The sequence below is a fragment of the Sus scrofa genome, chromosome 12 (genome assembly GCF_054392235.1).
Source record: "Sus scrofa isolate SSC_HxYL_T2T_F1_AM1 chromosome 12, Sscrofa_HxYL_maternal_Yorkshire_Landrace_v2.0, whole genome shotgun sequence".
NCBI classification, from domain to species: Eukaryota; Metazoa; Chordata; class Mammalia; order Artiodactyla; family Suidae; genus Sus; species Sus scrofa.
In genome coordinates this window covers 25,273,018-25,286,969 of record NC_139394.1, presented here as the reverse complement: position 1 = coordinate 25,286,969, position 13,952 = coordinate 25,273,018, and the positions used below count along the sequence as shown (strand labels likewise).

The 13,952-nt window shown below is 49.3% G+C and overlaps 1 protein-coding gene across 1 annotated transcript in view; it reads left to right on the top strand.

The window, feature by feature from the left end:
- The window catches only part of TTLL6 (tubulin tyrosine ligase like 6), a 46,584-nt gene that overhangs the window by 23,448 nt on the left and 9,184 nt on the right, over positions 1-13,952 (top strand). The window contains 5 exon segments of the mRNA XM_084984695.1: positions 117-342; positions 1,791-1,966; positions 3,535-3,723; positions 5,023-5,200; positions 6,630-6,911. Coding sequence (XP_084840821.1) covers positions 117-342; positions 1,791-1,966; positions 3,535-3,723; positions 5,023-5,200; positions 6,630-6,911 — 1,051 coding nt within the window.

The following is a 13,952-nucleotide window of genomic DNA, read 5'->3' as shown; positions in this document are numbered from 1 at the left end:
CCCTCTCCACTGGATGTGGGGCCTTCTTCTCCAGAAATTTCTGGTTTCCAGCATGCTGTGGCCTCAGATGACCAGAGGTGGGCTGCCCTGCATCAAGGCCTGCGGTTTCCTTCCAGGAAGCTCTCCACCTTCAACGTGTACATGAAGAGCCGTGGCTACAACGTGGAGCGGATCTGGGGGGATATTGATGACGTCATCATCAAGACCATCATCTCGGCGTACCCCATCATCAAGCACAACTACCACACCTGCTTCCCCCACCACACACTCAACAGCGCCTGCTTTGAAATCCTGGGCTTTGACATTTTGCTGGATCACAAACTCAAGCCCTGGCTGCTGGAGGTAGGGAGGTTGGGGTGAGGGGGTGAAACTGGCCCCTTGTTCCAGGGGTCAGCCAGTCGGGCCCACCCCTCCCCCCTCCTGGCTCAGCGAGGATGTCAGACTCTCATAATGCACTTCTCCAGCCATCCCTTCTCGCAGTGTTTGCCGCCGGGGGCTTCAGCTGAAAAGTGGCCACCAGAGGGAGGTAGACGGCCGGGAATTAGAGAATTCCTGGTGACTTCTTGAGGTCCATGCAGACTTAGAAGCTCTGATCTCAGGCACAGAGTGATCCTAAAGACAGCTCTACATTTTATTTTATTGCATTGCATTGCCTTGCATTGCATTTTTTTCCTTTAGGGCTGCACCCACGGCATATGGAGGTTCCCAGGCCAGGGGTCAAATCAGAGCTGCAATTGCCAGCCTACACCACAGCCACAGCAATGCAGGATCCAAACGGTGTCTGCAACCTACATTGTGGCTCACGGCAACGCCGGATCCTTAACCCACTGAGCAAGGCCAGGTCTGGGTCTCAGGGGGCCTGGACCACTCAGTTCCAAGCACTAACAGAGAACAGTCTGGTGTCTGTGGGCACGGGAATGGGTAGGGAGCCACTCAGTGAGTTTCCTGTCTCCCCCAGACCTATGGGGTGGTGGAAAGAGGAGGAAGAGAAGCTTCTGGGTAGCCCCCTCTCTTCCCCATCGGACCTGTGCCAGCAGCCCTCTCCTGTGGCTATTCAGTGGGCACACAGGGGGCGGGGAGTGGGGGTGGGGCTGAGGTACAAGTCAGAGGTGATGGTGACAGCTGCCAGTCAGCCCTCAGCGGAGGATGCAGGATTATAGACCAGATTCCTGAGGCCTTGCCTTTCCTCCACTCCCAGCCCTTGTTCCCAAAGGTGGGTGAGAAGGAGAATACGGCTGCTTGGAGCCCTTACCCCAAAAGCAGAATTAGCCACTGGGAGCGTGCCTTCAGAAACTGCTAGAAATCGTCAAATATCCCATTAGTGCCTCCGAACAATATAGACTCTTCCGTGAGCAGGAATGAGTCCGCTCCCTCCTCCCACCCATCTCCCCCTCAAGCCAGTTCGTGCAGCACTCGTTTCCCCTCCCGACGTCCCCGCCTTGGGAGTGTCCCGTCCATCTGCTCTCCAGGATGCACAGTGCTTGGAAGGGGGCACAAGGACACCGGAAGGAGGGGAAACCAGGGTGACCCCCTCCCCTGTGCTTCTCAGGGAGACAGGACTGAAATAAAAGATAGTCAGATCAGAGGGGGGTTCTGCTTCCTCCTTTCCTCACCGTGGCTCCAGTCCAGACCGTCTTTCCCGCTCCCTTCCACTCATCTCAGTAGCCGGGGGGCCCCCCCCCCGAGGTGGGCTCGGGGCGAGGTGGGGGTCGCTCCCTAGAGGGGGCGCCTTGCCCCACACCCTGCTTGCACTCAGGCCAGCCTCCCCAGCTGCCGTCTTGCCCTCACAGGTCAACCACTCTCCGAGCTTCTCCACCGACTCCTGGTTGGATAAGGAGGTCAAGGACACCTTGCTGTACGACACTTTGGGCCTGATCAACCTGAGAAGCTGTGACAAAAAGAAAGTCTTGGAGGAGGAGAGACAACGGGGGCGGTCCCTGCAGCTGTGTCGTTCTCGGGAGACCAGGTATAGCAGTGGGTCCGTTCGAACAAAGCGATAATCCTGTTTGGAAAGTTAGCTTGTATTTGCAGGATGTGGCGGTTTTGAATAGTTTTACCGTGAATATTCCTTTCTTCCTAAAAATAGGAGATTACGTTATAGACATTCGTACAAGTGATGGCTATAAATCTATTCATATCCTAGGAAGATTCAGATTAGCAATACAAAAAATAGGAGCTTCTGGGCGGCCTCGCTGGTTAAGGATCTGGCATTGTGGCTGAGGTCACAGCTGTGGCACAGGTTCGATCCCTGGCCCGGGAACTTCTGCATGCCATGAGTGTGACTGGAAAAAAATAAATAAATAAAATCTGTGTTTTAAAAAAGGACCAAGCAAGAAGGAAGGTTTGTCCACCCTCCTCCCCTTGTCAGTGTGTTGGTGGGAGCCTGTTCCCTGCTGGGGACCGTTTGCCTTTTAACAGAGGCCTTCCTCTGCAGAGTGAGAAGGAAAACTTGGAGCCTGGTCAAGGGGGTGCTTTTCCGCTTTTCAGATGCCACCATGGCCCCTGCCTGAACCTTCAGGATTGAGCTGCTAGAACGGGGGCAGTAGCATCTCTGTTTGGGGGGCACTGTGTTTCTCAGAGCTTTCTCTCTCTCTCTTTTTTTTTTGGCCACACCCACAGCATGTGCAAGTTCTCAGGCCAGGGGTCGAACCCACACCACAGCAATAACCAGAACCCCAGTAGTGACAAGGCTGGGTCCTTAACCCACTGAGCTACCAGGGAACTCCTCTCAGAGCTCTTTTCGTGTGCACCGTCTTCCCTGTAAGGGGGGTGCTACCGGGTAGTGCGGGGTATGATATGGTCCTGTTTGGGGAGCTAAGGAGACCAAGACTCTGGAAGGGGAATTGCTTGGAATGGGTCACCCCACAAGTGGGTGTGCCGCCTGGCTCACATTAAGGTGATGTGAGCCAGGCATTGGCTTCCATTAAGGCCAATGGATGGCTTCCATTAAGCTCCTGGACAAGGAGGCAGCGTCAGCTGAGGAGGGGCTGGGGCTCTCATCTGAATCCGTCTCCTCGTCAGGGCTTGGCCCTGGACGGCTCAGGGGCTCTTGGTTTCCCTGCCATCAAAGGGGCTTATCGGTCCTCCCTCCCCAACCTCCCACCTCCCCGGGGGGCCGTGAGGAAGAATGAGATCATCAGAGCTCAGAAAAGCACAGCCCGCTCATCCAGGAGGCCCCCCAATGTAGCCAAACCTCAGCTGCCATTTTCCAGAGAAGGCCATGTCTAGCAAGGTGACGACAGGCTGCCTTGTCAGGACGAAGCCAAGAGGGACATGGGCTTTCCTTGCAACAGGAGAGAACTTGGTGAGCTGTCAGAAAGGCCGTTCTCACCAGCTCCTGGTGCTTTATGGCGCTGGCTGTCCCGGGAGGGCAAGAACATTCGCGCCTTTGCTTAGGAAATGCTGACTGACCACTGTTGCGTGCAAGGTGCAAGGCCTCCGTCTGGCCCTAGAGGACCTCCAGCCTGGCCACGGCCCTTCCCACCTTGGTTCCAGGAAAACCTCACGGCAGCCCTGGGTTCTGCTCCCTAACAGGATGGAGGAAGTCAAGGGTTTTCAGGCCGTGCGTGTGGAGAAAACGGAGAAGTATGAAAAGGAAAACTGCGGAGGCTTCCGCCTGATCTACCCCAGTGCAAACTCGGGGAAGTATGACAAGTTTTTCCAGGACAACAACTCCCTGTTCCAGAACACCGTGGCCTCCAGGGCTCGGGAGGTGCACGCCCGGTAGGAAGGCTCCTGGGGGTGCGGGAGGCAGGGGTTCGTGGGAAGACGGGATTGTGCGTGACCTACTGGGTGACCTTGGGGCAGCCTTGCAGTTGCTTTAGTCTCACAAGGACCAGGAATCGTAGGATGTGGGGGGTTGTTAAGTAGTTACGTGGTTGTTTCTAGAAACTCACCCCTGAGACAGGCACCCTCGACTCCACTCCAGAATGTCCAGCCCTTCAGAGCTGCCTCCTGGATTCACACAGGAATCAAATCTAAGGGCTGCAAGGGACTCATGCAATCCAGTTCAATCCCCACCCACTAGCCCATGTCATTGGAACGAAAGGTCAGAGCAGAAAAGGGATCCTTGGGAGTTCCCGTCGTGGCTCACTGGTAAGGAACCCGACTAGTACCCATGAGGACAGGGGTTGGATCCCTGGCCTCGCTTAGTGGGTTAAGGGCCTGGTGTTGCCATGAGCTGTGGTGTAGGTCGCAGATGCAGCTCGGATCCTGTGTTGCTATGGTTGTGCTGTAGGCTAATGGCTGTAGGTCTGATTGGATCCCTAGCCCGGGAACTGCCATATGGCGTGGGAGTGGCCCTAAAACAAGGAAAAAAAAAAAAAGAAAGAAAGAAAGAAAAGGGTTCCTTGTCTCCAGACTCATGTGACTGAGTTACTTCCATCACATTATTGGCCAAAGAGGCCCAGCACATGCAGGGTTCCACCATGGAAGCCTCCTATCCAGACTGTCTTTCCAGCATCTGCCAGTTGTTGGGATCTGGCCAACTGGGAAGTGAGGAGAGAGATGGGGTGCGGTGGAGTGCGGTGCAGTACCCCACAGTGCATTTCTCATGCTATTGTCGGCCTGGGAACGGTATGGCTGGAGGGTGATTCTGTCCTTCACCTCCTGATCTGAGATCTTCTTCTTTTTTTTTTTGTCTTTTGTCTTTTGTCTTTTTAGGGCTGCACCCGAGGCATATGGAGATTCCCAGGCTAGGGGTCTAATCAGAGCTGTAGCTGCTGGCCTACGCCACAGCCACAGCAACACAGGATCCAAGTTGTGTCTGTGACCTACACCACAGCTTACAGCAATGCCAGATCCTTAACCCGCTGAGCAAGGCCAGGGATCGAACCCGCAACCTCATGGTTCCTAGTCAGATTCATTTCCTCTGCGCCATGACGGGAACTCTGATCTGAGACCTTCTATCCCTTGTACACTGGACACCCTGGGGGAGGGCAGGTAGAACACCCCCGCAAGGAGAATGGCTGCATTTCCAGCCCACCCCAACCTACGTGACCCCCTCTTTTCCTCACTGGGCAGGCAGCTGATCCAGGAGCTGAGACTTAAACAGGAGAAGAAACCCTTCCAAATGAAAGAGAAGAGGGTGGAAGTGCAGGGGGAATCGGCAGGAGAGCAGGCGCGAGGCAAAGGCGTGAGGAGCTGGCCACAGAAACCACGGCAGAAATGCAAGACCGCCACCAACCCGACCTCCAAACAAGTAAACCTGGAGGGGAGGGGAGCACGCATGCCCAGCACCCTTCCCCGCCTGGGGCCAGTGCCGGCGGGGATGCTGAGGAGACCACTACTCAGAGCCCAGACACAATGAAGGAACGGGGGCTGCACAGAGGGCTGGGCCCAGGGAGGGAAGCCCGGAAGCCACAAGGAGCCCTGCATCCTTCAGAGGATCCCTCCGTCCAGGCGGAGAGCTTTCTCACCAGCCTGTCCTTCGTCCTCCTGGTGGCTAAGCACGTCCCCGTGTAGGGGGCGGGCTCGGGGACTGCCTGTGCTCATGGTCCCCCACTCCAGTTTGGGTCAGGATGCTCCCCTCCAGCAGGGCAGAGGCACCGCTGAGACAGCAGACCACAGGGAAGAGCTTCTGGGAGGCAGGACCTCCGAACCCGGCATGGGGTGACTGGACATGGCTGGTCCTTCCAGCCTGCTCTCTGCTTAAAGCATGGACCGGCCTTCAGGCTGGGGGCCAGCTGTCTGGTTGTTCTATGACCTGAATCTCTGGCTCAGTCCTTCTCTGCTTAGCTTTCTCTTCTGGCTCCTCAGAAAGATTGTTGCCTTTTCAGCCTGTCTCCTTTTTCTCCAAGACTTACCTGAAGAGATAGAACAAGTTTTTTTGTTTCTTTTTTTTAACCATAACTTTAGGAGTTCCCGTTGTGGCACAGCCGAAACAAATCTGACTAGAAACCATGAGGTTGCAGGTTCCATCCCTGGCCTTGCTCAGTGGGTTGAGGATCTGGCCAATTGGACCCCTGGCCTGGGAATCTCCATATGCTGCAGGTGCAGCCCTAGAAAAAGACAAAAGACAGTAATAATAATAATAATAATAATAATAATAATCTTTGTTAGGGTTATAGGCCCTTTGAGAATCCGATAAAAGCTCTAGAATTTCTTGCCATAAAGATACAAAGATACAATTTTAAAACTACAGGTTTGGAGTTCCCGTTGTGGCTCAGTGGTTAACGAACCCAACTATCATCCATGAGGATGTGGGTTCGATCCCTGGCCTCATTCGGTGGATTAAGAATCCTCCGGCATGGCCGTGAGCTATGATGTAGGTCGCAGATGTGGCTCGGATCCTTCGTTGTGGCCGTGGTTGTGGTGTAGCCGGCAGCTGTGGCTCCAATTCAGCCCCTAGCCTGGGAACCTCCATATGCCAAGGGAGTGGTCCTAAAAAAGACAAAACAAACAAACAAAACAAAACAAAAAAAACCAAACACCTGCAGTTTTAAGCGGCTCAGAGTCTCTGTGGAACCACCCATGAACGTCTATTGAACCCCAGGCTAAAGCCTCTGCTTAGAGAGACCTTGATTCCTCTTTTCCTCCTCTCCTTTGCACCCACCCTTGGGTGCAGATGAATCTGGAAGTGGACGGAACTGGGTTCCCACGGGCTGTGTGTTTGGTTTCCTCCCTCCCAGCACCTCCAGCCCTTGACATTAGTGTCCTGCCCACCTGACTTGCTCTCAAGTGTCAGAGACCCAAAGAAAGCTGAGACAGACAGCAGCCTCGACCAGGGGACCCCCGAGAAGGAACCTGGCCCTGCTCCCTGTACGCCTCCCTCTGAAAGGCCTTACAGCTCAGTACCCGACTTGATGAGTTCCAGCCTTCTCTGCTGCTCCAGGCCAGAGCTCAGGAAACCCATCTCCAGAATCAAAGAAGCCAATCCCGCCTCTGCAGTGAACGCAGTCACCAGCACTGTGGTAAGTAGGGCAGTCTGCCCCCCTACCCCCCACCCCCCACCAAAGGGCCGAGCTGGGGAGGCAGCAGTAGGACTTTTGCTTTCTGGTCCCTTCTCTGCCACTGACATACTGTGGCCCTTTGAGTAAGCCACTTAACTTTCCTGGGGCCTGGATTTCCCCACTTGTGAAGGCCAACGTATGGAACCGCATAGCTCTTAGAGGATAGACCTATACTTTTAGGGCTTCTGGCAAGGCTGTCCTATGCATCCCCTCTTTTTTATTTTTTTCCTTTCTTTTTTAAAATTTTCTCTTTCTTTCCCTCTCTCTCTCTCCCCCTCTCTCCCTCCCTCCCTCCCTCCCTCTCTCTCTCTTTCTTTCTTTCATTTTTAGGGCTGCACCTGCAGCGTATGGAACTTCCCAGGCTAGGGGTTGAATTGGAGCTGTAGCTGTCAGTCTACACCACAGCTATAGCAATGCCAGATCCAAGTCACATCTGTGACCTATCTATGCTGCACCTTGCAGCAATGCCGGATCCTTAACCCACTGAGAGAGGCCAGGGATCGAACCCTCATCCTCATGGATACTAGTTGGGCTCTTCATCTGCTGAGACACAATAGGAACTCCTATCCCCTCTTTTGTTATACCACCTGTTGTCTTAGTTTCTGTAGGACTGCCGTAACAAATTCCCATAAACTTGGTGGCTTGACACACCAATGTATTCTTCTGTCCCAGTTCTGGAGGCTGGAAATCTGAAAATGAGGTGCTGGCAGGACCATGCTCCTTCTGAAGGCTCTCAAGAGGGGAATCTCTCCTTGTCTCTTGCTAGATTCTGGTGGTTGCTGGAAACCCTTGGCATTCCTTGGCTTGTGGCAGGATAACTTGAGTCTCCACCTCTGTCATCACATGGACTTCCTTTTTTTTTTGTCTTTTTGCCATTTCTTGGGCCGCTCCAGTGGCATATGGAGGTTCCCAGGCTAGGGGTCGAATCGGAGCTGTAGCCGCCGGCCTACGCCAGAGCCACAGCAACGCGGGATCCGAGCCGCGTCTGCAACCTACACCACAGCTCACGGCAACGCCGGATCGTTAACCCACTGAGCAAGGCCAGGGATCAAACCCGCAACCTCATGGTTCCTAGTCGAATTCGTTAACCACTGTGCCATGATGGGAACTCCCACATGGACTTCTTCCTTGTGCTTCTCTGTGTCTCTTCGCATGGCTTGATAAGGACACCAGTCATTAGATTTAGGGCTTACTCCAATCCCATATGAACTTCTTTTAACTTGAGATCTGCAAAGATCCTCTTTCCAAATACGGTCACATTCCGAGATTGTGGGTGTACATGAATTTTTGGGGGGACATTGTTGAACCCAGTTTACCACCTAAACAGTGTTTCTCAAACTCCATTGATATATGGACACCTTCTGAAGGGAAGAACGCTCTTTCAGATTCCAACTGTAGACTCACATTATTTTTATTTTATTGGTTTTATCTTAGTATTTTTTTTGGCCTTGTCCACTACATGTGGAAGTGCCCCAGCCAGGGCTCGAACCCATGCCACAGCAGTGACCTGAGCCACAGCAGTGACAGTGCCAGATCCTTGACTGCTAGGCCACCAGGAAACTCCTTAAACTATTTTTGTAAATACATACAAGCCTAAAACCAGATATAAGGTCTTTATAGCTCTTATTGCAACTACAGCCCAGAACCCAAACAAATAGTATGAAAAAATTAATTTATATGACAGCCGATTTTCTGTTTTTGCAGGAACTGGGTTGCCATGCGAATGTCATACCGACAGTTTTATGACAGGTTTTTTGGTTCATCACACACAGGTCCACCAAGAGCGGTAACTGCTGGAAAATCTTCAGCATGGTTGGGCCTTCTTTTGGTCCAAATACAGTAGAGTAGTGAAATGTTTTTCAAATTTCTAACCATAGCCCATAGTAGAAATTCATTTTTACTTCACAGTCCATCACACACACACTCACACCCTGGAGGAAAGTTTCTAAAACATTTAAAAAATTTAATTAATTAATTAATTAATTTTGCTTTTTAGGGCCACTCCCCTGGCCTATGGATGTTTCCAGGCTAGGCAGTGGAATCAGAGCTACAGCTGTCAGCCTATACCCCAGGCTCACAGCAACGCCGGATCCCCAACCCACTGAACAAGGCTAGGGATTGAACCCACATCCTCACGGATACTACTAGTCGGATTCGTTTCCACTGTACCACAACCAGAGCTCCTAAAACATTTCTTTGACATACTGCATATAGTGACTCATTCTGTCCTTCTAAAAATACCAGTTACAGGGGTTCCTGTGTGGCTCGGGGTTAAAGATCTGGCATTGTCACTGCTGTGGTTCAGGTCACTGGCCCAGGAACTTCCACATGCCTCAGGTGTGGCCAAAAACAAAACAAGGAGTTCCCGTCATGCCTCAGCAGGTTAAGAACCCGGCTAGTATTGGCCAGGATGCAGTATTCTATCCCTGGCCTCCCTCAGTGGGTTAAGGATCCGGCATTGCCGTGGGCTGTGGTGTAGGTCGCAGTCGAGGCTCAGATCTGGCATTGATGTGGCTGTGGTGGAGGCCAGCAGCTGCGGCTCCAATTCAGCCCCTAGCTCAGGAACTTCCATAAAAAGAAAAAGTAAATAAATAAGAGAAACTTCAAAAATAAAACAAAATACCAGTTAGGAGAAGTTCCCTCATGGTGGTCTAGTGGTTAGGACTCAGTGCTTTTATGGCTCAGTTTCAATCCCTGGTCTGGGAACTGAGATCCCACATCAAGCTGCAGTATGGCCAAACAAAACAAAACAAAACAAAACAAAACAAAACAAAACAAAACAAAACAAAACAGTTAAGGAGCTCCCGTTGTGGCTCAGTGGGTTAAGGATCTGGCGTTGCTATGAACTGTGGCATAGGTTGCAGATATGGCTCAGATCCAGTGTTTCTGTGGCTGCGGAGTAGGCCTCAGCTACAGCTCTGGTTCAGTCCCTAGCCTGGGAACTTCCATATGTTGCAGGTGTGACCGAAAACAACAACAAAAAACAAAAATTAAAAAAAAGTTACAATGCACTAAATTAATTTCATGACTTAGTAGTAGGTTTGTAACCCATAGTTTAATATACAGCTTTAGGAGAGTATATTTTGAAACTTCGTCACATTGGATTTGGCAATGATTTCTTGGCTATGACACCAAAAGCACAGGCAACAAACACAAAAATAAGTAAGAGGATACATAGGAACAATCAACAAAATAAAAAGACAACCTGTCTTTTTATAAGAGGTTAATATCCAGACTATATAAAGAACTTTTACAACCCACAACAACCAAGCAAACAAAAAACTTGATTAAAAAATGGGCAAAGGCTCGTGAAAGGTGGTGTAGGTCACAGATGCGGCTTGGATCCTGCGTTGCTGTGGCTGTGGGGTAGGCTGGCAGCTGCAGCTCCAATTTGACCCCTTGCCTGGGAACCTCCATATGCGGCAAGTGGGGCCCTAAAAAGCAAGACAAACAAAAAAAAAGGGGCAAAGGCTTAAACAGACATTTCTCCAAAGTGAAATTAGCCAGTCACACAGAAAGACACATACCACATGATTCCACTTATATGAGATATCTGGAATAGTCAAACTCTTAGAAGCAAAAAGTAGAATGGTGGTTGCCAGGGGCTGTGGGGAGGCAAAAAAGGGATGTTTAGTGAGCATAGAGTTTCAATTTTGCAAGTTAAAAACGTTCAATAAAACTTTTAAAAACGTTCTAGAGATCTAGTGCATTTAGTTAACGCTATTGTACTGTACGCTTAAAAACAGTTAAGATGGTAAATTTTAGAGTTCCTGTCGTGGCTTAGTGGAATCGAATCTGACTCGTATCCATGAGGATGCAGGTTCGATCCCTGGCCTCACTCACTGGGTTAAGGATCCAGCGTTGCCATGAGCTGAGGTGTAGGTCGCAGATGCAGCTCGGATCTGGTGTCGCTGTGGCTGTGGTGTAGGCCAGTGGCTACAGCTCTGATGAGACCCTTAGCCTGGGAACCTCCATATGTTTCGGGTGCAGCCCTAAAAAGACAAAAACGGTTAAGAGGGTAAATTTTGTTATTTGGGCTTTTTTTTCCCTTCAATCATTATAATAATAAGAAAGTTACAGTAAAGAGTATGCTTTGGGGAATCTGGCTGCCTCTGTTTAGATTTGGGAGTCTCCTTTTATTACATGTTGACTTCCTTCTAGTCACACTAATCTCCCTAAGCCTCAGTTTCCCCATCTGAAAAATGGGGTTTTCATAATAGTACCTACCACTAAATTACTGTGAGGATAATTACTGAGAGGATCTATAAAAATGCTTTGAGTGGTGTTCAACCCAGGAGTCAGTAAACAGTAGCTATTATTTTAATATTATGGCTACTGCTTAAGACTACCCTCATTCTTTTCTCTTTAACCTAAGACTTAAAGCACTACTACTTAACTCTAAAGAGATTTTTTAAAAAATTAGGGGAGTTCCCATCGTGGCACAGTGGTTAACGAATCTGACTGGGAACCATGAAGTTTCGGGTTTGATCCCTGCCCTCCTCACTCAGTGGGTTAAGGATCTGGCGTTGCCGTGAGCTGTGGTGTAGGTCGCAGACTCGGCTCAGATCCCGCATTGCTGTGGCTCTGGCGTAGGCCAGCAGCTACAGCTCCGATTCGACCCCTAGCCTGAGAACCTCCATATGCTGCGGGAGCGGCCCAAGAAATGGCAGATAAATAAATAAATAAATAAATAAAAATAAAAATTAGGCAGCAACAATTAATTTTTTTCTTTTTCTGGATTTCATGTGCGTAGGACTGACCCGATCAAAACCATTGGTTCAGGATGTTGTATCATACTTGGTTCATCCAAGGCCTTTGCTTGTTTTATTTCCTTGTCCCTTTATCCCTGTGCTCACTGCCCAGTCTCTGATCCACCATCATTTGTTAGTATGTGCCCTTGTAAAGAAGGAATTTTTAATTTAGTTTAATTTAATTTTTTTGGCTACACCTGCTACATACAGAAGTATCAGGGCCAGGGATCCAACCTGCGCCACAGCAGCAACCTGGACCACTGCAGTGACAACTCTGAATCTTTAACCCACTGCGCCTCCAGGGAAACTCCAAGAAAGGATTTTATATATATATATGTATATATATATTTTTTTGTCGTCTTTTTAGGGACACACTTGAGGCATATGGAGATTCCCAGGCTAGGAGTTGAATCAGAGCTGTAGCTGCTGGCTGGCCCTCGCCACAGCCACAGCAACGTAAGATCCAAGCCTCATCTTTGACCTACACCACAACTCATGGCAGTGCTGGATCCTTAACCCACTGAGCAAGGCCAGGGATTGAACCCGCCTCCTCATGGATACTAGTGGAGTTCATTAACTGCTGAGCCATGATGGGAACTCCAAGAAAGGATTGTTTTTTTAAATGCATGTGTTTAAAATTTGTTTAAATTATATATTATATATAATTTATATATCTCATTCTATGTCCTATTTTTTTTTTCTTATTGAGCCCCACTTTTTCTTTTCCTTTTTTTAAGGTCAAATTTACATGCATTAAAATTAACTGAACAATGCTGACAAATAAACCTGTGTAATTCATATTTCTATAATGAGATAGAACTTCCTGATTATTTTATTTTATTTTTTTTGCTTTTTAGGGCCACCCCCATGGCATATGGAATTTCCCAGGCTAGGGGTCCAATCAGAGCTGCAGCTGCTGGCCTACACCAGAGCCACAGCAATGCTGGATCCCTAACCCACTGCGAGGCCAGGGATCGAACCTGAAACCTCATGGTTCCTAGTTCGGATTTGTTTCCGCTGAGCCCCTACGGGAACTCCAGAACTTTTCCCAAAAGTTCCCTCTTGCCAGGCAATCGCCCTCCTGCTCCCTGCGTCCCTCCCCAAGGCACTATCCTGACCTGACTTTTCTCACCTTAGAGGAGTTTTGTCTATTCTAGAATTGTATGCAAATGGACTAATATAGTATATATTCTCTTGAGTCTGACTTCTTTAGCTCCGTGTTATGTCTGTGTGATTCACTCATGTTTTTGGGTACATCAGTAGCTTGTTCTTTATTGTTGAATTGTTTTCCATTATCCAAATATACTGCAGTTTGTTTATCAATCTTCTGTTGATGGACATTTGGGTTGTTCCCAGTTTTTATTCTTTTATTGCTTATTGTGATTAAAGCTCTTATGAACATTCCTGTATAAGTCGTTTTGTGGACATAGTTTTCATTTCTCTTGGATAACTACCTAGGAGAAGCACTGCTAGGTCAAAGGGTAGATCTATTTATAATTTTATAAGAAACTCCGAAGTCTTTATTTAAAGTGATTATATCAGAATTCCCACTGTGGTGCAATGGGATCCGTGGTGTCTCAGCAGCACAGGGACGCAGTTTTGAGTCCCGACCTGGCACAGCAGGTTAAAGGATCCAGCGCTGCACTGTGCTGCAGCCTAGATCTGATCCCTGGCCTGGGATTTCCACATGCCACAGGACAGCCAAAAAAAAAAAAATCGATCATATCACTTGGACATTTCAGCCAACAGTGAATTAAAATGCCAATTGTTCCATGTTGGTCAACATTTGGTGTCACCCGTCTTTTAAATTTTAGTCACTTTAACGGCAATGTTGTGATTTCTCATTGTAGATTAAATGTGCGTTTCTTGGAGTTCCTGTTGTGGCTCAGCAGTAACATACCAGCTTAGTATCCATGAGGTTGTGGGTTTGATCCTTGGCCTCGCTCAGTGGGTAAGGGATCCGGCATTGCTGTGAGCTGTGCTATAGGTCCCAGACTTGACTCGTATCCTGTGTTGCTGTGGCTGTGGTGTAGGCTGGCAGCTGCAGCTCCGATCTGGCCCCTAGCCTGGGAACCTCCATATGCCTCAGGTGTGGCCCTAAAAGGACCCCCCCCAAAATGTGCATTTCTCTGATGATTAATCACTTTATCAAGTTATTAATTTATGTTTCTTTGTGGAAAGTCTGTTCAAGTTTTTGCCTTCCTCCTTTTAAAAATGTAGGATTATTTATGTTTTTACTATTGGGTTGTAG